Here is a 27,468-nt window from a genome sequence, read left to right on the forward strand (position 1 = left end):
ACAATGTTTAGCATTACTTTGTGATCAGATTACTTGGTATATTTACGAGGGGATATTACCATAGTAAAAAAATATAAGGATACAGAGATTGTTGTGACTTGAAGTTGTTAACCCCTCTCTACGTAATCAACATCCAGATTTACACATTTCTCAGGCGTTCCTTTACTTTACGAATACAAACATTGTGCTTTAAACCACTCTTTCACCTCATGAATGATGTCACCTGTGTTGTCAAAACGGATTCTTCATTTGAAGAAACAGCTAAAAATCACTGGTTGTGTGGTCGGGACAATAAGGAGAATGCTGTAATACCTGGAAACCATACATACTTGCCTTGTAGACAGCAACTTGAGATGAATTAGCTGGTGATTCTGAATACGTGTCTGCAAACGAGAAACCCAGCGCACAGATACCTTAGACATGTGAAGTTCGTCATAGTTAATTTTCCCTATACTACAGTAAGTGAGACCAGTCTCATTCATAATCATTTGAATGGTTATACTCCGTCTTCGAGGATTAAACACTTTCTTCAACAAGGCAAGATCATCTTTGATTGAGATCCTCCCCGCTCGTGGATCATTTCTGAGAGACATGTAACCACTTTCAAAGTCCCACTTTGTAACAGTTTCATTAAATAGAAAAAAAAGTTGATAGTCGGTTAATATGGAAAACAGTGCCACTGAGATTATGGTGGGAATAATGAGTATTAGAAGCTGAAGCTTGTGCGCGGGTATAGAGTAGGATCATAATTACGACAACGATCAAGAAGTGGACACAGTCAATTACTCGTAAATTCAAGTGCTATAGAAATTGATATTAGTTGAAAGTTTTCAAGTTTTATATACAGTTTAGAGTGACAATATGAAACAAATATATTTTTTAATTGATATACGCTGCAACAAGTATATTCTAAAACTAGAAAAAAGCATATCGATCGATAAGTTAAAGTTTTTGGTTACCAGGTTAAGTACAACAATTATAAAGAAAAATATTCTTGCTACTTTATTCAAATAATTAATTTACCTAGTGTTATTGAAACGATTACCTTTACGAGTGTGTGCTACATTTTGGGAGTGGCTTAATGGTATTTGCCTCATTGAAGTTTTTGAGTGGAAAATTAAACTCAAATTCTCACATTTATAGACATTACGGTAGATACTAGTCCCACTCGAGTGTGTTTAGCAACTCAGTTAATAGCCAGTGAAGTGGGTCTATTGTTCCATATTTACTTATTTTTGGAATAATAACGTTAAACGCATTGCACAAGAAACAAAATTCGCTATGGAAGTAATAATTTTCAGATCCAGCAATGTTGGTAAGTGTTAAATTTCTTGTTCAAAATATTTAATCTCATGATTATTCCAGAAAATAGTTGTTTTGATGTAAAGCTTAATATTTTATAATATTGTTCATTAAAATCAGACAATTTAAATTCCTGGTTCTTCATTACTAGTTTTGAAATTACATTATTTCAAATTTGGCGTATAGTAGCTCAGATTTAAATGTCTTATTCATTTATCTTTGAGATCAATTATGTGTATGTACTCAAACGTTACATGTGCAATGGCGTTAGTCATTGTGGGGAAAACTTAACTTCACTCAAGCTACGTTACAACTTTCACTCACAACCGTGTCTTTCATCACCATAAAAGCTTTCATTTCTTCGTGGATTTGGTGTGCGTTGTTGTCTTTGAAATGGAGAACTTTATGACACTTCATATTTGATATTTCCACAAGTATGCATAGAAATGAGAGTGGTTATGCACAAAAAGTTTCATATATATATCTGTATAACTCCTTTATGATAATTAAAACTTTTACATGCCTCTTCGTATTAAAAACCTTTTTTGTTATTTCAATGCCTGCAAAGTGTTTCAGTTTCTTATTAGGAGGTATTACGTTATTAATGTCGATACTTCAATATTATCAAACATATAATTTTGATAAATCTTCACTATGATGGTTTAAATGAAATTGTTTGAAGAAAGCATCATCTTCCTCTTGGCGTTTGATATATGTTAGATTTAAAAAAATATTTGTTTTCTTGAATTTTATAAATGGTATAAATGGTAAATGATAGATATACAATGCTATTATTCGAATCTTACTTCCCAGGAATGTTTTTTGCTGCTAAGAGTAAATAAATGGCATATTATCTTCTTATAATCTATGTGGTATTTTAGTACTGTTCATGCTTTTTTCTCCTATAGGGAAAGTGATACTCTTTTATAACATTTTTATAATTGTTATTATATTATTGATTATTGCTGTATGCTTCAAGACGCAATTTTCAACAACTGAGTATATAAATAATAAGTGTTCGTATAGAATGATAAAGAAACAATAATTTCTGCATATTCGCAGAAGACAGAGTGCAGTGAGTAGTGCAATAAGAACCCTGTTGTGTGTGTCTAGAATGTGTCAATATTTTGCGTAAGAGGATATTTGTCTTTGAATTACAATCTTGAAATACCTACTAATAGACAAAGGACTTTTAGCAAATGCTGTCCATTGAGCAATAGTCTTCTATAGTGGAATTTTACAATGTTTAAGGCCAGCAACGTTCTTTCAGAAAAAGATAATTAATTGTTATATTATTTTTCAATCTATTGTTTCTCTAAAATTCATAAAAAAGTCCCTTCTTCGTGCTATTATTGAAGTCACTAAAAACACAACTAGGTTTGCTTAGAGATACAATGGTGTGCAGTTTTAGCCAACGTTAGGATAGATTCTATATAATTTGGTCACTGAAAGTTTTCGACATAATACATAATGATAAACATTTTATAAAATATGTCCAACCATGCTTTGTTCTTGTAGTGGAGCTAAGGAATAATTTAAGAACAATATTCTTATATAAGTAAAACAAACTATGTAGTTTTCTTTGAGATGGAAATGATTTATCGATTGATATTTGATTTTGGTTATGGACAATATTTTAGTAAACAGAATTCATAATTAAATAGTAAATTATATTTCAACACAATATCTCATTAACCAACTATTCACGTGCAATTGAATTGTTAGCGTCATATAATTAACACTGCAAAAAGGAAATATTTTAATTTTACTTCAACACATGATATTCAATAGTTATCGTATAGCACAGATTTTAGCGTTTACAAAAATATTTTCTATGCTTTCTCAGAAACAACGCACTCATGCTTAGCACGTTATAAGCTATAGATTGGTTTAGTCCCATGTGTGGATACTTTTTCACTGAATTCAAAATTTACCTCTTAAACGAACTCCCCACTGGTTAAAAGATTTGAATTTGACCTGTCGTAGTATCACATTTGAGTTATCTGAAAAATCACAATTGAGTTATCTGCGATTATTCATTTGGTTCTTGCATCACTTTAAAGTTTAGGTTTATATTATGAAGGTTTTAAATAACAGACACCAAAGAAACATATTTAGTTCTCCGTAAACAAGTGGTGCCCGTTACAGAAAAATTATAAGAATTCAGCTTACAGCTTATTGTGTAAGCCTGTACTTTTCATATACATATATTATTTACCTGTAACGGGCACCATAGGCCCGTTACAGGTAAATAATATATGTAAGCATAAGTAAGCATAGTCTAAGGCAAGCATAGACTATGATGCTTGCCTTTCGTCTATAGTCTAATGACGAAATACTGCATTTAAGTCTCGAATATTGTTAGAGTAGGGGAAAAACCACTCGCTGTAAAGAAAGGCAAGCATCATTGAATGATTTGTTTGTATGGAAATATACCACAATGTGCAAAGTGACTTCTAAAGTTAGTCCGCTGTGGTAATACTGGATCGCAGCCAAAGGAATAATAAAATATAAACATTGACTTATCTGCATTTTACAAGAGAAGCTAAAAGTGGCTCCAATTAACATCGAGACACCTCAGCTTACGTTGTAGCACTTTAGTGATACGGTCTATATTTTTCACGGGCGGTGTGGGTAACATTTCGGAGCAGTTCAGCCAGAGTACTGGGTATTTGTGTATACCTTTAATATTAAGATAGTCTTAGAGGATCTAGACGTAAGAGAGATGCTGCAGTAATTATTACAACCATTTTTTTCTGTTTCCTTGTCGATTGACACAATGATTGATTTTTTCCACTCTTGTGGCAATTGCTCCCTGTTGCAGAAAAGGAGGATAATTCTCTGTATCTTGTTATAAATATTTTATGTCTAACTAAAATTAACTCAGTCGGAATTTCGTCTGGATAAGGAGATTTGAGTTTTCTTATTTTTATTTGTAACAATCTCTATTCCTATTCTGTTTGGCTCTGGAAAACGTGACTCTGTTGTATGTATTTTGTTTTCTCCTGGACCAATAATTTTTGGTTGCCAGTTGAGAAAATAGTCAAAGAAATCCTTTCATCTATTGAAATGCCGTCTGTATCAGTGATAATTATTCGGCTTTATTTAATTTAGAATCTCGTGGTTGATAGCCTTTCCTGCTCTATATATGTCGCGAACGTTCTTGTTTTTATTAGTATCTTCATGGTCACTGATTTTAGTCTCAAAAAGTCACATTTCTTTGTTATAAAAGTTTTAAATGTCAACTGATAATGTTATGTAGCCAACGCATTCAATTTTCTCTTCTTTACTGGTTTTAGAGTCTCATCATTGCATATTAGTATTTATTTCCACTTTCCGAAATTTTATTTTTGCTCAAATGTTAATGCTATTCTGTTAATGTCCTGGTCTGAAATTTCTCTCAATGCCACTAAACAAGTATTTTTTTTTCAAGATGAGGTTGTTAGCCTAACGAAAGGTACAGTCTGAAGGACCGCCTCTTCTCATAAGTCCGTGGCTGCTTAATAAACACATTCGAAGTTAACTTTTATCTCTAGAGTTACACCTCGATCCACAACCTGAGTGCTTTCCCGTGCTGACGGAAGCACACGTTAAAAAGCATAAAACTAACAAATTAATAATGAAAATGCCGACAGAACTAACCAATTTTTACAGTTTATGAGTTAATTGAAAAACATCTTTAATGTTTGTCTTAAATGTAATTCTGAGGACATTGGTATCTGATCGGACCTCGCTTGTAAGTACAGGATCAGTTAAAGGGATCAATTGGAAATGTGGTATAAAATTGCAGTATTTTCTATGGTACATACTGCGTTCAAAAAGTCTCTATACACCTGAATCGTGGCAAGTCAAAGTCGCATTCAAAGTCACATGAAATAAAATTTTATGCAATGGTTTGCAACACTGCTATACAATCGCCTTGCGTGAAGTTCCTTTCTTAGATTACAGTCGGCAAAGGGACGTTGAAGTGATTGGTGCATCTAGTTAGCAGTCTCTGAAACAAGGGTGTTGGCTTTGGAACAACGAATATTCCTGGTTGAACATTTGTTCCGTGAACAAGGTGAGTACAAACAGACAATCAAGGATAAGTTTGCACCTAGCTTTTCGGATACACCTTTTCTGAATCGTCACACTGTAAGGGTACTGATCGATAAATTTAGACATTGGAACGATAATAGGCTATGATCGAAGTGGTAGACAAACAATAGATTCAACTCGTTATTGTGAAATTATTCACCAGTTCATGAGAGAACTAACGGAAGACGAAATTCGTAATGCTTGGATACAACAAGATGGCGCTACGGCACATACAGCTCGCCAATCCATGAGATTACTGCAAGATGTTTTTGGAGATCGAATAACTTCAAAAGGATTGTAGCCAAATCTTTCTCCTGACTTGTCTCCTCCGGATTTTTACTTCTGGAGTTATGCAAAGAATTCTGTTTATAAAGGGAACCCCCACACGCTACAAGAAATCGAAACAGCTATTCGAGATTTTGCTCATAGCATTCAGCATGAACAACTTGTGAGAGTATTTAAGAACAAGAAGAAACGTGTGCAAGCATGTTTGGAGGCTCATGGAGGACATTTCCAACATTTCCTGTGAAAATGTGTGTTAAAATATGTGTGCATATGCTACGCCCTGTACATAGTACTTTTATGCCATAAAATATAATAAATTTTGAGTAAAATAATTTTCTTATTGCTTCGAATATGTGACAATTCAGGTGTATAGAGACATTTTGAACGCTATGTATGTACGAGGTGAGAATAAATTATATCCGTTATAAGTAGATTAGTAAATGGTTCTGAGTAAAAGATGACTGTCCTTATCCATTTCTAAGAATGTTTGTAAAAGAGCGTGTTTTTTTCCCTATAACAATACAAAGAAGTACCTTTGTCGGAACAAGAAAGTATATCAGGAGTTTGGAGTTTTACACTATTGAAACCTTTCCGCCAAGGGACGTTTTACTGTATTTCATACGACTGTTGGTTTGAAAAAAAAAATATTGAAATCTAAAGAATTATTTGCTTCATTTTCTCAGAGTATTCAAAGTAATAAACGTTGTCATTTATATACATGTAGAATAAAATAGTACCTACATTATTGTCGAAATGATACATCTTCCGAACGGTAAAGAAACTATTTCTTTATTTATGAGAACCTGCTAAAAGCCACTTATATAAGTCATTCATTTCCAGTCATCCTTTTTAAAGCAATTTGAATTACAAATGCTATAAGCATTACAGGTAAAATTATCTTAGTGGTTCAGGGGTAAATGCATTCTGAAAATTGCTAAGAGGAAATAATTATGGTACGTTCACTTAAATTCGTTCTCTACATAAAGTGGAAAATAGAATGCAAGAAACGCATTTATATCTCCTCGTCTGGATATAGGTAATAAAGTAAGTTTGGTCTTAATTTTCAAACGAAGTATATGAAGCGTAGGTTTAAACGTAAGACTTACAATTCCTCTTGTTCATAAAGTGTAAGAAAGAAGTGGAAAGTTACCAATTAGAAAGCACTAAATTTAGTGTGTTATACAATTAGGAATTTAGGAAATATTTTTGCTAGCGAAATGAAATATGTAGGTTTAAATATAACGAATAAAGTGTAATACTGAACTGAGTAGGTAACTAGTCTTGTATAATTTATGTAAATCGCTAAAAGCATTAAATTGAAAATTCCACACTTGGACTAAATAAAATGCATCATCACTATCGAAAATTATGGAAAACTACCGTTAGTATTTCAAACATAAGAGAATTATATAGCATTTCTGGACTTACAGTATTTTCTCCAATTTCTCGCCCTTACGCGTTCATTCACCTATCTTCCAAAGCTACTTGCTACAGAGTGAGGCGTGTCTATATATTCCCCCAAATGTCTCGGATATTAGTGGTAATTATCTAATTTGTTTTAAAGAAAGATGGTGTTGAACAGTAAAGTTCTTGGACAATAATTATGCAATACTGTTTAACAAATTAGATCCGATTTATACAACATTATTTTAGGTTTAGAAAATGAGTTGATGATTAACACACTTAAGACACATTTAAAGAAATATGATATAATTAGTCAAGCTATCAGGAAATAGAGATAATAAAAGAGTCCTCAATTTTTAATGTTATCAGACTAAATATAATGTTTTAAAGACTTAAATATACAAAGATATCTTGAATAATATTATGCAAATTATGTACAATCCCACAGTAACTTATTATTATTATTATTATTATTATTATTATTATTATTATTATTATTATTATTATTATTATTATTATTATTTCAAATTACTTCCCTTTCCATAGTATCTACTAGTGGTGAGCACAAAAAACGGTTTTTCGGTTTTAAATTTTTACGAAAACCAAAACCGGTTTTATAATTTTTTCAAATAAACGGTTTCGGTTCTCTCAAAATCTGTTCGGTATTTTCACCGAAACCAGTTCGTTTCTTCAAAACCAGTTCTGTTTTTTTTTAATGGTTCTATTTATGACCAGAATAATATTGTGTTGTTCTCCTAAAACCGTATTCCGTTCCGAAAGAAATAGTTTTATGTGTTTTCCAAAACTTTTCACCGAAAACAGTGTCAGTGAAAACTGAACTGGTTTCGAATAAAAACCAAGGACGGTTTCAGTGAAAAGCCGAACCAGTTTTGGAGAAGAACGAAACCGGTTTCGCTGAAAACCGAACCGACTTTTAAAGAAAATCAAAGTGTCGGCTTTTCGGATTTCGTTTTTTCTACAAACCAATTTCCGGTTTTTATAAAAACCAGTTTTGCCCAACCCTAGTATCTACAAGAACATTCAATACAAGAATCCCAACTGTTCGCATTAACATTGTTCTCACGCGAACAAGGTTTGTGAATAATAAAAAAAATGTTTATATTAAAGAAATTTTGACATGGGAATAAGTTGTTCTGGCTTGATTAATTTAGAAGAGAGGGAGGATATTCAATCGGTAATAGTGAAGGATACTCAGTAGAAAATTCCTAGTTGTGACTCACTGAAATATAGTCCTGGACGATACATTTAAAAGCTCTGTAGTATTGAACTGCTTTGCGACTGCCGATACGGATGTAGTTGCCAAATCCGTTGAGATTTGTTCACGATAACAAAATGTATTGCGGAAATATATTCTTTTACATGATATTTATTCTATGTACATTCAGATTGTGGAATATATATGCTGAGACGTGATTAATATTATAAGTGATAGTCTCAAGTAACGGAATGGATCATATAGTGTAGTAGAAGGAAATAATGTTTCCAGATGTTCTGTAAGGTGTGCTAGATATTTCTGCCACTCTATTTACTTATACCTTGGAGTTATGCCAGATCGAAATGGCGAGGTATAAACTTTGGATATATAGATCGCTCATATAGGGTCACATCTTAAAGAATTCATCATGTCTATTGTGGTATGTTGAGTTACTAATACTGAACAGACGCAGCAGTATTGCATCCAGTTTTTGGTTTTGAAAGTTAAAGATGAGTTGCTTTTGTAGGAGTGGTGATGAAGTGCATAGGGTATGTTCTTTCATTGTCTAACAACAATGAAAATTTATCACATTGAAAACTATATAGTGTTAAAAGAAATTTAACGTGTACTTGATAAGACTATATTGATTGGGTGTTCGAGTCGACGCTTATTGAAAGGACTCTGATCTAATCTGATTTGAAATAAAGCGTCATTAATTGATACTGCTTAAATTCTCAACATGAGATTGTGTATATGATATGGCATGTTGAATAGTAAAAAGGAAGGAATGTAACACCAAAGCTGGCCTTAAACAATGGAACATCTGTCTTTCCGGATAATAATATATTGAATAATTTTAAGTATGTTTATACGAAGTATCGATTTGTGACTTACCAAGTACTCGTAAAACACATCTGAGTACCAAGTTTTGATATATAGATGCTTAATTGCATAAATACATCAGTATTATATTAACTAAGATATCAGAATAGGTATTCTAGTTTTAATTTGGCCATAGTGCAATCGTAAAATCTGTGACTTACCAAGTACTCGTAAAACACGTTTGAGTACCAAGGTTTGATATATACATGATTAATTGCATAAATACATCAGTGTTATATTAACTAAGTTATCAGATTTGGCATTCTAGTTTTAGTTTGGTCATAGTGCAATCGTCAAATCTGTGTCTACTGTAAGGAAAAAATATTTTTTATTTGAATGGAACAGGCAGAGACAATGAGATTTACTTTAATTAAGAAGAAATAATTTTCACACCCTTTTTGTACAGAAATCATGTTTTTGAACTGATTAGTTACTGTTAGTTAAATAACACATAGTTTATGTTATATGGTGTATTCGTAACTGTCTTATATATACACTGTTACTATATAATTTTGTTATACTTGACGGAGGGGGGGGGGGTAAAATAGAAAACATTTTTTCTTACTCAATCATCGGAACAGTTTATTGAATGTCTATGAAGTTAAGTTTTCTGTATACTTGTTCTCTGGTACTCGAACCTTCTTATTTAATGTGTAAAGGCCAATCTGGGAATGAGTCTTATGTCTGATCGTCAGAAACGTGAAATTGGACAGATTCCAACGTAATGTTTTGGGGGGCCAGAGTTACATTATGTAATCACATGAAAATAATACAATTTACTCCTTATTCAAACATTCCAGAAAATATATGTATCCACATTTTGTGTGTGGCATGAACATAGTAAACAGGATAAAGCAAAGCAAATCTAAGTTATCCGTGAAATAATTTTTTTGTCGTCCTCCCTAAACCGTGACAACAAATTATTGAATATAATCAAGGTTATACATTTTGCGAATATTTCCTTCATTCTTCATGTTTTGTCTTTGTTTATGGCGTTTGTTTATGTTTATGTCTTTGTTTAAAAGTTAAATCGACAGCTACAATTTGTATTTTACTTACGTTTTGAAACAAACTTGTAAAAATTATAAACAGTACCAGTGGCGTATTTAAGGGGGGGAGCTTCCGTGCTTAAAACCCCCGAAATCTTACTTACTATAGTAAAGTATATGAGATATCTTTCAGAACTTTCACATTTTCAGGCAAAGCTCCCCCGAAAGTTAGCAAAGCCCCTCCCAAAACAAAATCTAAGTTACGCCACTGAACAGTACATTGTGCTTTTTACAATATTGGTGTTATAGTTTATCGTAATTTGCACTTGGAAGATCTCAAATAAATAATTTTGTAACTGACAGTAGTAACAAATTCAGCTCTCCATGTATTGTACGCTTAAGAAACGAGAGGGAGGAAATCAAAATTCATGGGGTCCATTGGACGCCGTCTGGTAAACAGTGCTATATCATTAATTTTTTCAGAGAAAATAATGAGACAAAATGGTACCTGCCTAACAAGAAGAACAACCAAAAACAGGTGAAGTAACAGCTTAATGTTTAATTCGAGGTAAATCAATACAAACGGTAAACTTCCGAACGTAGTCATGGGGTTCACTGGACCCCACAGGAATTCTAGCGTTAAGAATGAAGCATCATTCGAAACTGATACAAACATTAAAAAATGCAGTGGAGATCACGACTTATTTACTTCGACCAAACGGCACGAAACCACAAAATATACTTCAATTTCAACATTTACTTTCTCCTTAAAATAGTTTAGATCTTTGAAGAAAAATTAAATAAGTCAAATTAAAATGTTCTTTTTCACAAAAAAGAAATAAAAAATAAGCATCAAAACTATATAAAATATCATATGTTTATTGATCAACCCTTTTAGTATATTATTAGAGAATTAAACAAAATATAAAATGGGTTAATATTTTAAAGTTGAGTTTCTCAGCAAAACTAACATATGCATGACAACAGACCCGTCACCAGTAGCGTAACAAACACTTCACACCCACTCCGAATGGCCAAATTTCAGCGGTAGAACATCCGCTTAAGATTCGGAAGAGAGTGTGATTGATCCCTCGTGGATAAATATTTCAACTGAGGAGATTACCAAGATTGTTCTCGGTGGCCCTATTGACTAATTTCCCTTATTTCTATCCTCTGAGTCTCGGATGTTTCGAAGCCTTACAATAAATTCAAATGTAGTTGAAATAACGCTACTATCCTGCAGTCGATGCTAAATTAATATTGTACGTTTTGAGATTAGATTTGAAGGAGGGGCATTAGTTAGTCTATCCTGTTGAAAATCCATGTCACCACTGATTTACTGTTCTGTATAATTCCTACAATGTAATTTTCTCAGAAATGCTTAATGCTTAATTCTCTCAGAAATGCATATTTTGACGCAGAATTAATATAAACCTGTGATAAAAATTGGTATTCACTGACTGAACTTACTGAATGGAATACCTGCAGACCAGTCCCACAAACATCAGATAACAGGATGATACAACCTGGTCATGGGAGTAACTACAGTTTTACACAAAACAGCATTACTGCCGCGACCAAGTTGTATCATCTCGGTATCTTACCTGATGGTTAGTAATCGGGAGATTGTAGCACTGGCTCTGTGATAAATTTCTGAATTTCTCTAGTAGGAGCAGTTTTGGGATTAAGCTACAGTTAAAATAGTTTAAAAGAAAATACTTCTGAAAGATTTATTTATAAAGAATAACTGATTTTTGTTAGATTTATTTCTCCAGGCTTTAGTTAATAGAATAGATCCACCAAGTGCTGACTCCTTTTTCCTTGGAGATCGCTAGTATCGCTTATTAACATCGCAGCAGAAGATTTCTAATTATTTGCCACGGCCAAGAGCGTTAGGAAATTAGACGTACTAGAGACAAGACCAGAAGGTAGACGAGAAGGAGAACGAGTACCAGTAGTAAATAGTAGGTGTTGATAGTATTCAGTATCTTAATTTTCTCGAACTATTGGGATACGAACAGCAGAGAATGACAGAAATAATAAATACTTCTGCTCTCTTCTTTTACTGTATATTAAACAAGACCTCTCGATATTATTTGATAATAATGATAATGATAATGATAATAATAATAATAATAATAATAATAATAATAATAATAATAATAATAATAATAATAATAATAATAATAATACCAAATTATTTAATGGATGCTATGCATTTGTTCTATGTCGTCATAATCGATGGAAATTAATTACTTAGTGTACGAAGACTTCTTTCATCCAACACAAGTGTAAAGTTTTACTGCAGTGCATGCTATTTGTAAGGAAGCATCTCTTATTTTAGTATGACTTTCAACATCAAAGCAAATCAGAATGCAGACTGATTTTTCTTTTTTTTTCTTATTTTTTCTTCTTTGTCGAAAACAAAGAAAACAACCAGATAAGGAACTGAGGTTAAAAGGAACGTTCAGATGCTGAGGTCAATGCATGCATCTTACAGATTTAGATAAATTAGATCTTACTGTACTCCAAACAAAGAGGAGCCTGAAGATTTTTGCTCGGAACGCAGACTATTGCAATATACGATATTCTGCAGTTGGTAACTTTGTTGTCGAGATATGTTTCGGTAGTAGTTTAACTTGCGGCCAATATTAATTCACCGTTTATCGACCTATAGCGATATCACTCGGTGTGAGGGGGCGCTAGGGGGGCCAAAATTTTGAGCAAGGGGGCCTGGCCCCCCCAGGCCCACCCTTAGCTTCGCCACTGCCCGTCACAAAACATAGTGATATTTTTACTTCAAAAACATGCTTCTGCACTCAGTATCTGCTTACATCAATGCTCCTTAGACGGTGGGATATAGCAGAAACTACATAAATAATAACATATATATTTCAATTTATAAAATAATATGAACAAATAATCTCAATAAATAATAAAGAAATTCTGTGTGCTATGCATATTTCTAATTATACGTCCTTTTTAAATAGGCATTTCTCATTATAATCATAGTGTTTGACATTCTGTACGATGTATTACATTCACTTATATCTGTCTAATACATCTCTCCATGGGTTACCAGAGCTAATCAGAAGAAAGAGGAGATTTACAGACAGGTATGCTTGATCTTGTTTCTATGATATCATAATATTTATTTTGATATGTTTCGGATATTAAAACATAAAATTAAATTGTCAGTTACCTTTAACTTTTCAGCAAGTCATAAAATTACTCAATAATATTACACAAATACCTTCAGATTATATTTCTTTTAAATTCATCGGTCACCATTACTGCATGGCTCCTCATTATAGTTAAATACTTCTCCTCAGTACTGATTATATCTTGGTTTTCAAAGGTAAACCAACTTGTCTTATCAGCAGTAAAACTGTCATATGGATTTTAGCGGCCACGTTGGGTTCGTCAACCAGTTGGATGTTGCCGGTATTGTAAAAGCTTAGCCGCTCTCCCTGTCGCCAGAGTAAACAATGACGTCTCGAACTATTCTTTCTGAGTGTTGCAAACCAATAAGGAGATAAATAAGGCAAGAATAACCATTTAAAAGAGGATTAAATACGTACAGGTCATTCAACAACTAATTTTCTCTCCTTTTAATATACTACTAGTACTACTACTACTACTACTACTACTACTACTACTACTAATAATAATAATAATAATAATAATAATAATAATAATAATAATAATAATAATAATATGATAATTTATACGTCGGAGCCGTTTCGGGCTACTGTGTATTTTCGTTAATGCTCGGACAATAGAATCCATACTGGACCGCTCATTGGTCCAATATTGTATTTTTACCCGTATGAATCGGGTTTGCCCGATTGAATCGTATGAATCGTGGAACCCCTGATTTTTCTTAGCCGACCAACTAACTTGCGGATACATAAATATAAGTGCTCAAATCTAAATTATTGCATTATATTGTTGCAATGAGCATGAATGTGATTTACTATTAGGAGTTAGCGTGATGCACTAATTTAGTCTTTTATAAATAGCATTATTATTATTATTATTATTATTATTATTATTATTATTATTATTATTATTATTATTATTATTATTATTATCTTGTTTATGCCTTTCATGCAACTTAGAATCAATTTAATTTAAAGCACTATATCATGCCTGATTGATTATTATTTTGAAAATTCTCAAATAAGTAGATAAAATAAACCATTGGAATTTGTCACTTCAAGAGTTTAAAAGCTGTCCTCAATTTCGTTATCCACACTTTCTGAGGACGATAGACCTATCTCGATGATGTGATGCTTGTCTTCGTCAATTACATTTTGTTAGACACGATAACTTCGTTCAATGTTCTGGGTAAACATTATTATTTATTTATTTATTTATTATTATTATTATTATTATTATTATTATTATTATTATTATTATTATTATTATTATTATTATTATTATTATTATCCGATAGGCCATTTGTCTATAATGACAATTTAAAACTTTTTCTTTTAAAAAGAAGTGATTAGAAAGCATTCTATTAAGTACCTAGATCCTCATATTTATTAATGTATGCAGGTTAATATCCTATCCTAACTATATATAAAACTACATGAGCTGACATAAATTATTGAGCACTTCCTGTAGGGCTACAATGATTGAATTTGGCATGATTGTAGCTTTCCGGAACTAACCCACAGAAAAATTGTCAAAAGTGAATATTTTTAATTTTTAGAGGGTCTAAAGAGGGGATGAAGAATTTCCTCATGTTATTTAAAGGAGACTTTTTCTTGACTTATAATCTCATGTTTTAGGTACTTAGAATTGGAATAAAACTTCAAATTCGGTATGCTTGTACGTTTTTGTTAGCTTTACCTAAGTGAATCATCAGAAATGAAAATTTCTAAACGTAAAGTGGTTTTAAGAGGAACTGAAAAATCCTTCCAATGTTATTTACATGGGACGTCTTCTATACCCCAAAATGTTTAGGTATTTCCGGCAAGATTAGAATGATGAAATTTGCCATGATTGTAGCCTTCCAGGACTAACCGACAGAAAAATTGCCAAAAGTAAAAAATTCCAACTTTAGAGTGGTTTTATAGGGAACTGAAAAATCTTTTCCATGTTATTTATATGGGACATCTTTTACACCCTCAAATTATTGAGGACTTCCTGAAGGGCTACAATGATTAAATTTGATATGATTGTGGCTTTTCGGGACAAACCCACAGAAAAATGCCAGAAGTGAATATTTTTAATATTTAGGGGTTCTAAAGAGAGAATTAAATAATTTCCCCATGTTATTTAAATGGACCTTTTTTTGACGTATAATCTCATGTTTTAGGTACTTTGAATTGGAATAAAGGCTTGAAATTCGGTATGCTTCTACGTTTTCGTTAGCTTTACCTAAGTGAATCTTTAGAAATGAAAATTTGCAACCGTAGATTGGTTTTATGGAGAACTGAAAAAATCTTTCGCATGTTATTTATGTGGGACATCTTCTACACCCTAAAATGTTTGCAGGAAGTGCACTTCCGGTATGATTAGAATGATGAAATTTGGCATGATTGTAGCCTTTGGAACTAAGCGTGAAAAAATTGCCAAAAGTGATTTTTTTTTTAATTTTTCAGGGGTGAAAAGGGATGAAGAAATTCCTATGCTATTTAAATGGGCGTTTTCTTGGGATACAAAATCTTATCTATCAGATAGTTGAGATAGGCAAAAAAAGAAAGTAGGTAGAATTCCGCTACGCTGCAGCTGCCTTTGTCCCCACTTTGAACTCGTGTTGCATACACGCCCTTATGACGCTCTGTGGAGGTCTCATTCACTCTGTTCTTACGCAAGTTCACAATGTAACTGAACTACCATAACCAGGTAGTATGCTGCACATACGCAGAACAACAGCTGACCTTCGTCTTATCCTCATTCACATTCAACTCACGGTGGGAGGTCCAATTGAGCACAGACCTCCACAAAAGCGACAGAACTTTCTTGCTTACCTTTATAAATTAACAGAAATAAAAAAATCCAACTTTGGTGGGGTTTATTTATAGGAACTCCTTTTATATCTCAAAAGTATTGGGCAATTTCTTTAGGATTACAATGATTAAATTTGGCATGTCAAAGGAAAATTGCTAAAAGTGAATATTTTTAGTTTTTAGGGGATTTTTGAAACGGGTATTACGGAGCGTGTTTGTTACAGCTGCTTTTATGTTGTATTCTTGTTGATCTCTTGTTAAAATGCACGGTTATTGTTACCTTAAGTTATCATTATAGCGGTTGCTGTTAATTGTTTAATTTCATTTAATGTTATTTGTTTTAAACAGTTGTGCACTACATATCAAATCAGTACCTCCGATAATTGTAATCGTTCCGAGGACAAGAACCTGCGCTCTCTACACAGCGCATCATTCGCATAAGAGCATGAATCTCCTTGACATTCCTGGAAACATCTGTACATGTTCATTACAGACAAAAGTTATAGACGCCGTGATAAAAATTGGCAAATTATACTATAAAAGGGAGATTTTCTCGATTATTTTTTCAATATCTCGGACCGTTTGCAAGATTTGAGCCTACTTCCGTTTGAAGTTTCTAATTCATGTATGATAAATGTATTCTTTCTTCTTGCATTCAGTATGTAATAAGCAAACAGATTACATACACAATTAATTACAATGTCAGTTATAGATGGTGTTCAATGGGCAAAACACTGCAAAAATAAAAGTTCGTCTTAGACTGCACAAATGTTTATCGTTCCTTTTCAATTATTTGGCCATAAAACAAACGTCTGAGACATATACAACCCCAATATACAACGATGTGGTGTTACAATGCATAATGCTTAGGATATGATGCACTTTTTTTTTTAATTTCAACACTTTCAGTGCACCCGTAAAAATGTAATAAAGAAATAACAACTATGCTTTTTAAATATTCAATTGGAACTGAACAATCTACAGAAAATTTGCAATCGATCAGTGAAAATGTCATCTATTTTGAGCCTGTTGTTTCCGAGATCTCATTTTCGAAAGGTTTCAGCAAAACATATAAAGTTCACAAACATATATTCTAAAGGAACTCCAAAGATGGCAGGGCAGTTAATTTCCATTGATTTTCAAAAAGACTTATTAAAATACAAATTCTATGAAAACTAATTTTAAATCATAAACTTTATGAACAAAGTGTATTTAACTGGTTTATTTAAAGCACACAGACTTAAACTCTTTGTCTCTCTGAAACGTAAAATCACAAGTAACCGTAAATAAAAGAATTGAAAGCCGAAGTTATAAGTTGGAGTTGAGGCGCTTGTATTGATCTTACGCCTGTACCCGTGACAACCACGATTACGTATCTCGGTGTCATTTTTGACACTCATCTTACATGGATTCCACATCTTACCAAACTCGTAGGCCAAGCACAAAACCGACTTAATCTCCTGAAACGACTAGTTGGCACAACCTGGGGGCTTCGAGCAAGTACCGTAATCAATACATATAAAACATTCATGCGGAGTACGTTAACATATGGACATACAGCTTGGATATCTGCACCGTTAAAATTCTACCAAAAACTTGCTATCCTCGAGCGTCATGCTATACGCCTAGCATATCGTATAAGACTGCCGCATCCAACGAGATTACTTTATGAGATGATCGACTTTCCGCCATTACTAAATCATCTTGAACAACTTCGTATACGTTATATCTGCAAACGATTTGCTCAGCACCATCCCCTGACGCTTGAAATCCTCCGCTACGACCGTGATAACGATGCACCGCCCAATTACGTTGATACTCCTCTTCAGCACTTCATGACACTATATCATTTACAGTTAGATAACGATATGCTGGACCCCGAAATCTTTGCAATTTATCGCCCGCATGAATTTTCATCTCATATCTATCCATCATACGCACCGTAAGAAACTATTAACAAGGGCCTCCTCTGTCAATCATCAGTTCCTGAATCGCCCCAGGAACAGAAGATAACTTCATTCGTCTAAACTAACATAACCTAGTGATGTGACGTCTAGAGCACTTCATTTCATCTATTTCATCAACTCCATTTGCACCTTTATTATTATTTTTTTTTGAGTCCAATTTACCTTTTATTCCATGCTTTGTGTTAATGTAATACCTGACAATGCTAACATGTTCATTTGTAGCACTTAAAATATTCCTGTTCATGTACGTGTTTTTCATTTTCTGAATAACTTCACTTAATCCATGCTTAATATAATGAATGAATGAATAAAGAAATAATAAATATGAAACCTCTTAGACCACCTATATTTCCTTCAAATCAATAAATCAAATTGAAGCACTTACCCGAAGAAAGGGCACAACCCTTTAACCGGGATGACGGACAAAAAAAGCGCTTGTATTCATAATACTTCGCTGGTTTCCAGCTTTCCCATTGGAGGCATTGTTTTCCCAGTGTCAACACCAGGCTGTGATTATTACGTATTTGTGGACGCAAGTACGGCAAATCTCAGCAACGGGCGAGAGAGTGGGAGAGATTAAGGGTTTCACTCGAGTGGAGACTGCGTTACCCTACACATTAATGTACATATTTTTGGAAGCTTAGCTTCATCATTCATTCATTTCATCTTTTCATTTCGTCACATTGTTTCACCTACACCGTGACTTATGGTGTCCCAACCTGTCATTGGACACATTCTGGCTTACCACCTATAGCTCCGGAACCTTCTTGCTCATCCAGGAAACCGCTTAGACGACGTTGCCATTCTCTGGAAAGGGTTTCTAGCAGTCAGGGTTCATCAGATCGTCAACGTTCTCCTATTGCATCCACAAAGCTACCACCCGCTAAACGTCAACACAAGCTAAGCGATGCCAGCTCTGAGGCATCCATGATCATTGACATTCAGGATGACCGTCAGTTTCCAAACCTGCCTCCTCCTAGTCGACCAACCATCCATTCTTTCCTGCTTCAGAACTTTGATCCAAAATTTTCAAATCCAAAGCTACTTTTAGTGCAGATCACAAAATACATGCCTCGGGCGAACATCACTCAAATAGTCAAGACTAAGAATGGCGTGATTATTAAGACGCCTGATCCGGAGTTTCTCCGTACGACACAGAACAACTGCAGCTTTGAGATTTTTGGCTCCAAATCAACCATGACAAAGCTTAGCGACCAACGCCCGAAACAGCAACCACCACCGAGGAAATCACCAACATTGTCTGTCGTTATACGAGGGGTAGATCCGAGCTATAGTGACGAGGAGGTGTTTGAAGAACTTAAACTGGAAGGGCACAATATCATAAAATGTATCCGAATCAAAAACGATAATGGGTTGATATACATGGTGCGGGTTCTCACAAACTCTCAACAGACTATCGATGAGTTACTCACCCGTGGCGCCTATATCTATAAACAACGCCATCGTGTTGAACCATCACGCACCTCCGCTCCTTTACCCATTCGCTGTGAACGGTGTCAGGTCTATGGTCAGCACTCTACTTCCCAATGTAAAAATTCATTCAAATGTGGTTATTGTTCCGGCCCTCACCCTACAAGAAGCTGTACAAATTTACAACCACCTCCAACCTGCTCCACATGTCAAGATCATTCTCACCCTACATACAGTTACAAATGCCGATCCAAACCAGCTCCTGAACTAACAAAGCCAGAGACTGTGGCACCATTACGCATACCGGACCAAATCCAACCACCCGCCAATCCAGCTTTACAGCAACCTGTAACTGTCCATCAGCTTCTCACATTTCTTACCTTCTCGCTACAAAATATCCATCCATTCCTTCGAGATCACATCGCCCAACAAATTCAAATCGCGGCTAAGGCAATTTTCCACGCCAATATATATCCAACATATTCCGGCAATGTCGTCTATTATCACTCAAATGTACTCGAAACGGAGGTTTAACAGCTATCCTGTCACCATTCTCTGCATTATGGCGCTCTCCTTTTTGTACTTAAACATCTGTTCTTTACCACAGCATAAGCCGCTCTTTGAAGCACTTTTACACGAAGAAAAAATCCATGCCTTTATCCTTAATGAGACACATCTCACACCCAGATTGTCATGCCGCATACCTCGCTTCCAACTGTTACGCCATGATAGCACTTTCCCTGCTAGGCGAGCCAACGGGGGAGTAGCGATTGGGTTTTCACCTTCTATCCCATTTCGTAGTCACTCTCAGACTCTGCCTAATCTTCCTGATTACCTTATCACATCATTATATTATCATAAATTGTATGTGACTGTAGCAACTATATACATCCGTCCTGGGCATGATATTCCGTTCAGCTTCTTTCAGTATATCTCCAATACCTTCGGCACCTACATAATTATGGCAGATGTGAATTTACATAGCCGGACACATACGCAACGGGACCGTTTTCTCAACTACATCACCAGTCATACTACTGGAGTGACTCTACCACTTCCAAAACCGACTCGTCCCGCGAGTCAAACTACTCCAGATATAGTTATTGTTTCGAACAACATATCACATCGTAGCTGTGTTAACGTTCTTGATCTCATTGGTAGCGATCATGCTCCAATCAAACTAGACACTCAGACTCGTGTAACTACGACTTCTCAGTCTTCTCCTCCCCGTACTGTCTATCGTTACGATAAAGCAAATTGGACAGCTTACAGATCGTATCTTCAGGATCATCTTCATCATTTACATCCACCAACTACAGAATCAGAACTTTCTGAAACTTTGGATTCTCTAGTTAATGTTATCCATAACGCCACAGACAAATATATCCCTAAGTCAACAGTTTCGACTTTTCGACCCTCTTTACCTCCTCAATACTTAGAACTGATCAAACGGTCCCGGCAGTTTTATCGAGATTTTGCTGCCACTGGCAACCTTGACTCTCTTCATCATTACAGGCAGTTGCAAAGAACGGTGCACAACTATCTTAAGGATTACAAATTACGATGCTAGGTCAAAGCTTGCAACAATCTCGGCTCACTTTCACATCCCACTCAGTATTGGAAAAGATTCCGACAGCTTACAGGTCAAAATACTCTTACAACATATCCTCTTATCGACAACAATACTCCGCTGTACACTGATACAGACAAGGCCAATGCATTTGCAAGATATCTCCAGGACATCTTTACGCCTCTCGCACCTGAAATTCCACATCGTTCTCATCCAGTCGACAAACTCAATCTGGATTCTCCTCATCTACAGCCTAATGTTAATCACCCTCTGCCTGAAAACAATCCTCTTACTACACAGATCTCTATATCTGACATCAATTCAGTTGTAGCTCACAGACGTAATATAGCCCCTGGCATGGATTCTATTACATATAGACACATTAAAGAAAGTCCGTACGTAGTATTATATCTGTTTTGTCACATCTTTACCTTTATTCTTCGCACTGGCTTTGTACCTGCTGACTGGAAAACTTCGAAGACTCTTATGTTTCTCAAACCACATAAACCTGTTGCTTCTGTTAGCTCATACCGTCCTATTCAACTAACATCGACCTTCAGTAAAATACTGGAACGCATCATTGGCATTCATACTTGGCACATCAGGACGTCATCCCACTCGAGCAAGCTGGTTTCAGACCTTCTTTCAGCATTAATGACCAATTGCTCCGCCTCTCAAATTCCATCTATACTCACTTTAACACAGGCAACCCGTCCTGCTTGGTCCTGTTTGATCTCGAGAAGGCTTTGGACAAGGTCTGGCATCCCGCTCTCATCTATAAACTCAAACAGCTCCGCCTGCCTATTGCTTACCTTCAATTCATCTTTAATTTTCTTAGCTGTCGATTGGCTTATGCCTGTATCAACACTAGCTTTTCATTTCCTATTTTTCTTCATTCTGGAGTTCCCCAAGGATCGGCTTTGTCGCCCTTACTATATATTCTATTCGTTTCCGACTTCCTAGCAATCCCAGATACTGTTAAGCTCTTTCAGTATGCCGATGACACTGCACTTTTTGCGATGGGCAAAACAATTCATCAGCTTAATCTGGTTCTCCAGGATGCTATCAATGCCTTTGTTGATTGGTGCTCCCACTGGAGACTGATAATAAACCCAGCGAAAACTCAATGTATTTTACTTCTTGCCCCGAAGCATCGTTCACATGTACACCGCAACCCAACACTCTTACAGCTCTCTGTACAAGATGTACCTTTAAAACCTACTCGCAGTGTCAAATATCTAGGAGTAACCTTCGATCATCAACTAACCTGGACACCACATCTGAAAGATATCTCCAAGAAGGCGTACTCTCGCCTCAATCTTCTGAAAGATCTTGCTGGAACTATCTGGGGACTCCATACTCATACACTTCTTAACAAAGTTTTCCTCCGTCCGATTTTGACGTACGGATTTACAGCTTGGATATCTGCTCTGACCTCATACTATGAGAAATTATGCATCTTGGAACGTCATGCCTTGGGAATTGCTTATCGTATCAAATTACCAAGTCCCAATCAAGATCTCTATCATAGACTTACGTTTCCGCATATCTTAGATCATTTAGAAACATTACGCACTAAATATATCACCCAGCGCCTGCACAACAATCATCCACTTCTTCAGCAAATTTTTACGATCATACCCGAAGTACCTCTCCCGTTGCCGCTTCGTTCCCTCCGCTCTCATTACTATTCACTTTGTACCATTACACTCTACCTCCAGACCATCCTGACGCCGTCTACTACGAGCCATACACTACAGCCGCTAATCTACCTCACATATGGCCATCATATGCACAGTGACACCTTGTGTACTAACAGGGCTCCTATGTCCTCATTGATGCCTAGCGCCGCCCCTAGGCGAGAAGATAACCAGCATTTGTTTAACTAACAAAACCTATGTGTTGTAGTGAGTTTCGCACTTCATTTCATCATTCCACATCATATCACTTACAGTTATGGTTTTCCCTCACTGCAGTTTATGTATTTACCTTTCCTCATGATTATGGTTAAAGGCCATAATGACTGTGAAAGTTTGAATAATAAAGTTTTCTGTAACTACCCATAGCCCAACCATTGCTTTCTGAATAGCAGAATATACTAAACATCTCTTCCCCTACAAAGGGCGTAACCCTCTTCGGGTAGTAGCTAGCGTAGGCTAGCTGGTAAAAAAAAACTCTTGTATTCGAACTGGCCACCTGGAGCCTTAACCAGGTTAAAAAATTGGGTATCCGTAGCTGGCGGAGAAAAATAAGCGAGTCACCTAGGTTTTCCATCCCCATTGGTTTTAAACGCGAACATCATATATACGGTTGGAGTACCTACCTCTCTGAGGTTGAAGGAAACAACCGTCGAATAATTGTTTTTGATCCTCTACGGAGGCTGACACACCAAATTGATCTCAACTTTGACGACTTTGCTATTCTTTAGGTTTAACGATTTATCTTGATACTACCCTCTTCGGAGGCAGAGATACTTGAAATAAGTTACGACTTAGGCATTTCTATCGGCTAACGATTACTTTCTGTGCTTTCTCTTCGGAGGAAAACCACATTACTAAAGTACAAACTTAGAGAATTGCTGTAAGAACACACCTTTCAGAACACACACTTGCTGTAAGAAGTAATATTTCAATAGTTTACGTCGTATGGAAATTCTTAATTATATATTCCCTACTATATATAAAACTACTTTATCCTTAACAATTATTATTTGATTAAATCATAATGAATAATCTCCAGCTATGCATTCATCAACAAATAACTAAGTTAAATGTGCACAATGTGCGTGGAGATGGGGCTTGTTTCTTCCGGACATTTAGTTAGGCATTGTTTGGTACTGAAGAGTATGCGATGAACGTACGTAAAGATGTGGTCCAATACATAGTTGAACACTACGCTTTCTATGGTCCCTTTATCTTACATCATGGTACCGGTGAACCAATGACAGTAGATGCGTATCAGGCACACATGCTTTCGCCTTCCACGTTTGCTACTTATGTGGAGTTCATGGCTGCTGCTCTTCTCTTTGAGCGACGTTTCATTATCATAGAAAGTCAGGAAGTACTGTGTGATGAGGGCAACCATGAGTGGGATATGATTATCGCATTGCTCACTGGACCGCGCGAGAGTGGCCACTTCAGTCTATTGAGGCCAATTACTACACCACTTCCTTCAGCAGCTCTTCCATATGTTTCACCACTTCAAACTAGGTTTGTTGCTGAATCCCCTCTACGTATTGAATACTCTTCTACTTCTAAATGTGGGAGACCAAAAAAGAGGAAGTTGGTCGTCTACCAAAACCCACTTCAATTCCACCTGAACTTCCTATTGATGAGAGTGATTGTTATTATTCTGTTATATTACCTTCGCCTTTGACTTCTAATGTGCGTAAAAGATCTGGTCGTCCAAGAAAGAAAGCAGTAGGTTGCCCAAAGAATAAGAATTCTAATATACTAAAACAGGTTACTATGGAACTTGAAAATCCCTATTCCCAAAACAATGTACTTTTCAATTCTGTAAACTACAAAGAATTTGCAATATGCATTCATCAAGAAATAACTAAGTTTCATGTGCACAATGTGCGTGGAGATGGGGCTTGTTTCTTCCGGACATTTAGTTTGGCATTGTTTGGTACTGAAGAGTATGCGATGAACGTACGTAAAGATGTGGTCCAATACATAGTTGAACACTACGCTTTCTATGGCCCCTTTATCTTACATCATGGTACCGGTGAACCAATGACAGTAGATGCGTATCAGGCACACATGCTTTTGCATTACACGTTTGCTACTTATGTGGAGTTCATGGCTGCTTCCTACTTTACAATTGACAATTTAATTTGAATGATTGAATATGATAATATAATTTTTACACTTGTCCATTAATTATTGTTGTAAGCACGGAAGACGCTGTTGTCGCGGATTACCGGTTGTGTTTTGTTACATCGTTATTTTCCACAATGTCCCACTGTCACTGTTTACTCGGTTTGATGCTGAAGAAAGATCGTTTTTGGTGGTTCCAGGGGGGAGTCCTGAAGGTTACGGGTTGAATTCCCTTGTTGTTATTCTATCTTTTCTGTGATGAATAGAACGTTTTGCACTGCTCTGCCGCTTCTCATCGTTGAGATGATATTAAAATTAACAATCATGTGCAAATAATTAAGACTTCGAGTTTTCGTCTTTAGACTACATTTTTGTATTTATTACTGTACTTTTAACGTATCGATGTGCTGTGTTCAACAATATGTTATGTGTTTACTCGCACCAATATAGCTTCCATGGTTACTTGCTGTTGTTGCACCCAGAACACCTTTTAGACTAACTTAGTTTTTCTTCCCGTCTCCTCGCGTTTCTATGCCGTGGACAAGCTTTTGCTGCAGCCTGGTGATGTCAAAGCTAAAAATAGCTATGACAACCCATAGGCAGGAATTTTAGAGATGGCGTTTCCTTCCTGCGCTGAATTTTAGCACCTTATTTGGGGAGACGAGAGAATCACCAAGATCTCCGTCGCAGACGCTACGCACACACACATATGCATATTCGTCTGTTAACTGAGAGGAGAAATCTTGAGAGCGCTTTTATACGAGGTTCACTCAAAAAGTTAAAATTTTCTTCATTAATAATCGATCAGCTAGACCGTATAGTTACAAATATATATATAATCAAGCAAAACTATGAATTATAAACTAGTACAATTCAGGTTTTCAATCGGAAGATTAAATGGAGTTTATGAAACTTTCATTACTATGCTAGATACATAACGAAATAAAAAGGATAGGATCATAACAATGATCAAATCACTTGTATCATGTGCTGAAAACGTAAGATTTTGGAACCTTAATTTCACATCATTCATGGTCATATACGTGTGTCTCATATTTACGAACACTTATTTTACATTTACAGATTCAGCTCATACTCAATATTGTAAACACACTTTAAGAAACTTGAGCTTGTATGAAAACTCGTAATGCAGTAGCAAACCTAAATTGGTACTTATTCTGTTTCTTCGTCGCCAATTAAATTGTAACGTAAGAAAGAAAAAGAAAAAAGCACATTAAATAATATATGATCGATTGTAGAATTTAATACTTATATGCATATTATTTAATTGGCTTTCATATGGGAATTCTCGTTAGGTCGTCGTTCAAATATCTTGTTACAATTTTAAGATAGAGAAATATTAAGTGACAAGGATGAAAGTGAAGTGGAATGTAAGAGAAGCAGAAGAAGCAGAAGAAGAAGAAAAATATAATGGAGTGTAGAAAGAAGGAAAAAGATTTAAGTAACTTCATAAGAGTGATATGTTGGTTCAGGTATAGTAGAAAATTATTGCGAAGTGATAATAAAAGAAGGAAACCAAATGGTCTAAGGAGGAGAGAAGAGGAGAGGAGAGTAGAGAAAAAACAAAGATGCACAGGAGAAATATCGAAGGATAGAAGAGAAAATCCAAACAAAATGTACTAAGGGCACTCGTTGTTCTATTAAATTTCCAAGAATCGATTTTGAACGGATTATTGCAGACACATGTTAAATTATATGACCCAGATCTGGATCCTGGGTAGAGTTACCCAATCCCAGCCAAGGTAGTAAAAATGTTACTCTGACTGAATTAATTATGATTCTTGATCAGAAGTCAAGTCTGTTCACTTCTTGTATGCTACTCGGCAATTGGAACTCTGTTTAAGTTAGTCGAGGGAAAAAGGTGAGATGTTAAGCTTATGCTTCGTGATTGGATTTCTTGAAGTCCCTAGAGTCCACAACTACCATCGCTAGTTTAATTCTGTTATTTCTGCCTGTCTTGTAGAGCCATTTTGCAATAATTAGGAATAGTGACCTTCATTATCTAAGTCATGAAGATAGCGTAACCACATTTTTAAAGGTACATATACACATAGTGAAATTTATCAGTTTACGTTAAGATTTAAATTTGTACTTAAGCTAAGATAATAATTCACTTCATCCTCCACTCACACCACAGTAACTAATACATGTGTAGGTTAAAGTTCTTCGAAAGAAAAGAATTTAATAACTACAGGTTTGACAATATTTAACACATCTACTGAGAAAATGAAAAAAAAAAATATAAAGAATAAAAACAGAAACAAGAAGATAGTTACATATCTTTGAACATATAAATATTAGTTTATATGATATTTCTGAAATATTTATTATTATTATTATTATCATTATTATTATTATTATTATTATTATGCCTTATTCTACGAAGCTACAAATACATTCTACAAACTAAACTTATCAGTTGAGTTAGTATTCTAATACGTTTTGGAAAATATTTAATATATGAGTCTATTTCTCATTACGTTTACAGTTTACTTTCATATTGTGTGTTCATACTACCATTTATGATGTATCGCTTTGGT

The 27,468-nt window shown here is 35.2% G+C and overlaps 1 protein-coding gene across 1 annotated transcript; it reads left to right on the top strand.

The window, feature by feature from the left end:
* The first annotated feature begins 20,078 nt into the window (after positions 1–20,078).
* On the top strand, positions 20,079–21,086 carry LOC145665499 (uncharacterized). Its single transcript, XM_081732806.1, has one exon. It carries the CDS (start codon positions 20,079–20,081, stop codon positions 21,084–21,086), a length of 1,008 nt encoding a protein of 335 aa, XP_081588932.1.
* The last annotated feature ends 6,382 nt before the right edge of the window (positions 21,087–27,468 follow it).

The sequence above is a fragment of the Thermobia domestica genome, chromosome 11, assembly GCF_964235325.1.
Source record: "Thermobia domestica chromosome 11, izTheDome1.hap1.1, whole genome shotgun sequence".
Classification (NCBI taxonomy): Eukaryota; Metazoa; Arthropoda; class Insecta; order Zygentoma; family Lepismatidae; genus Thermobia; species Thermobia domestica.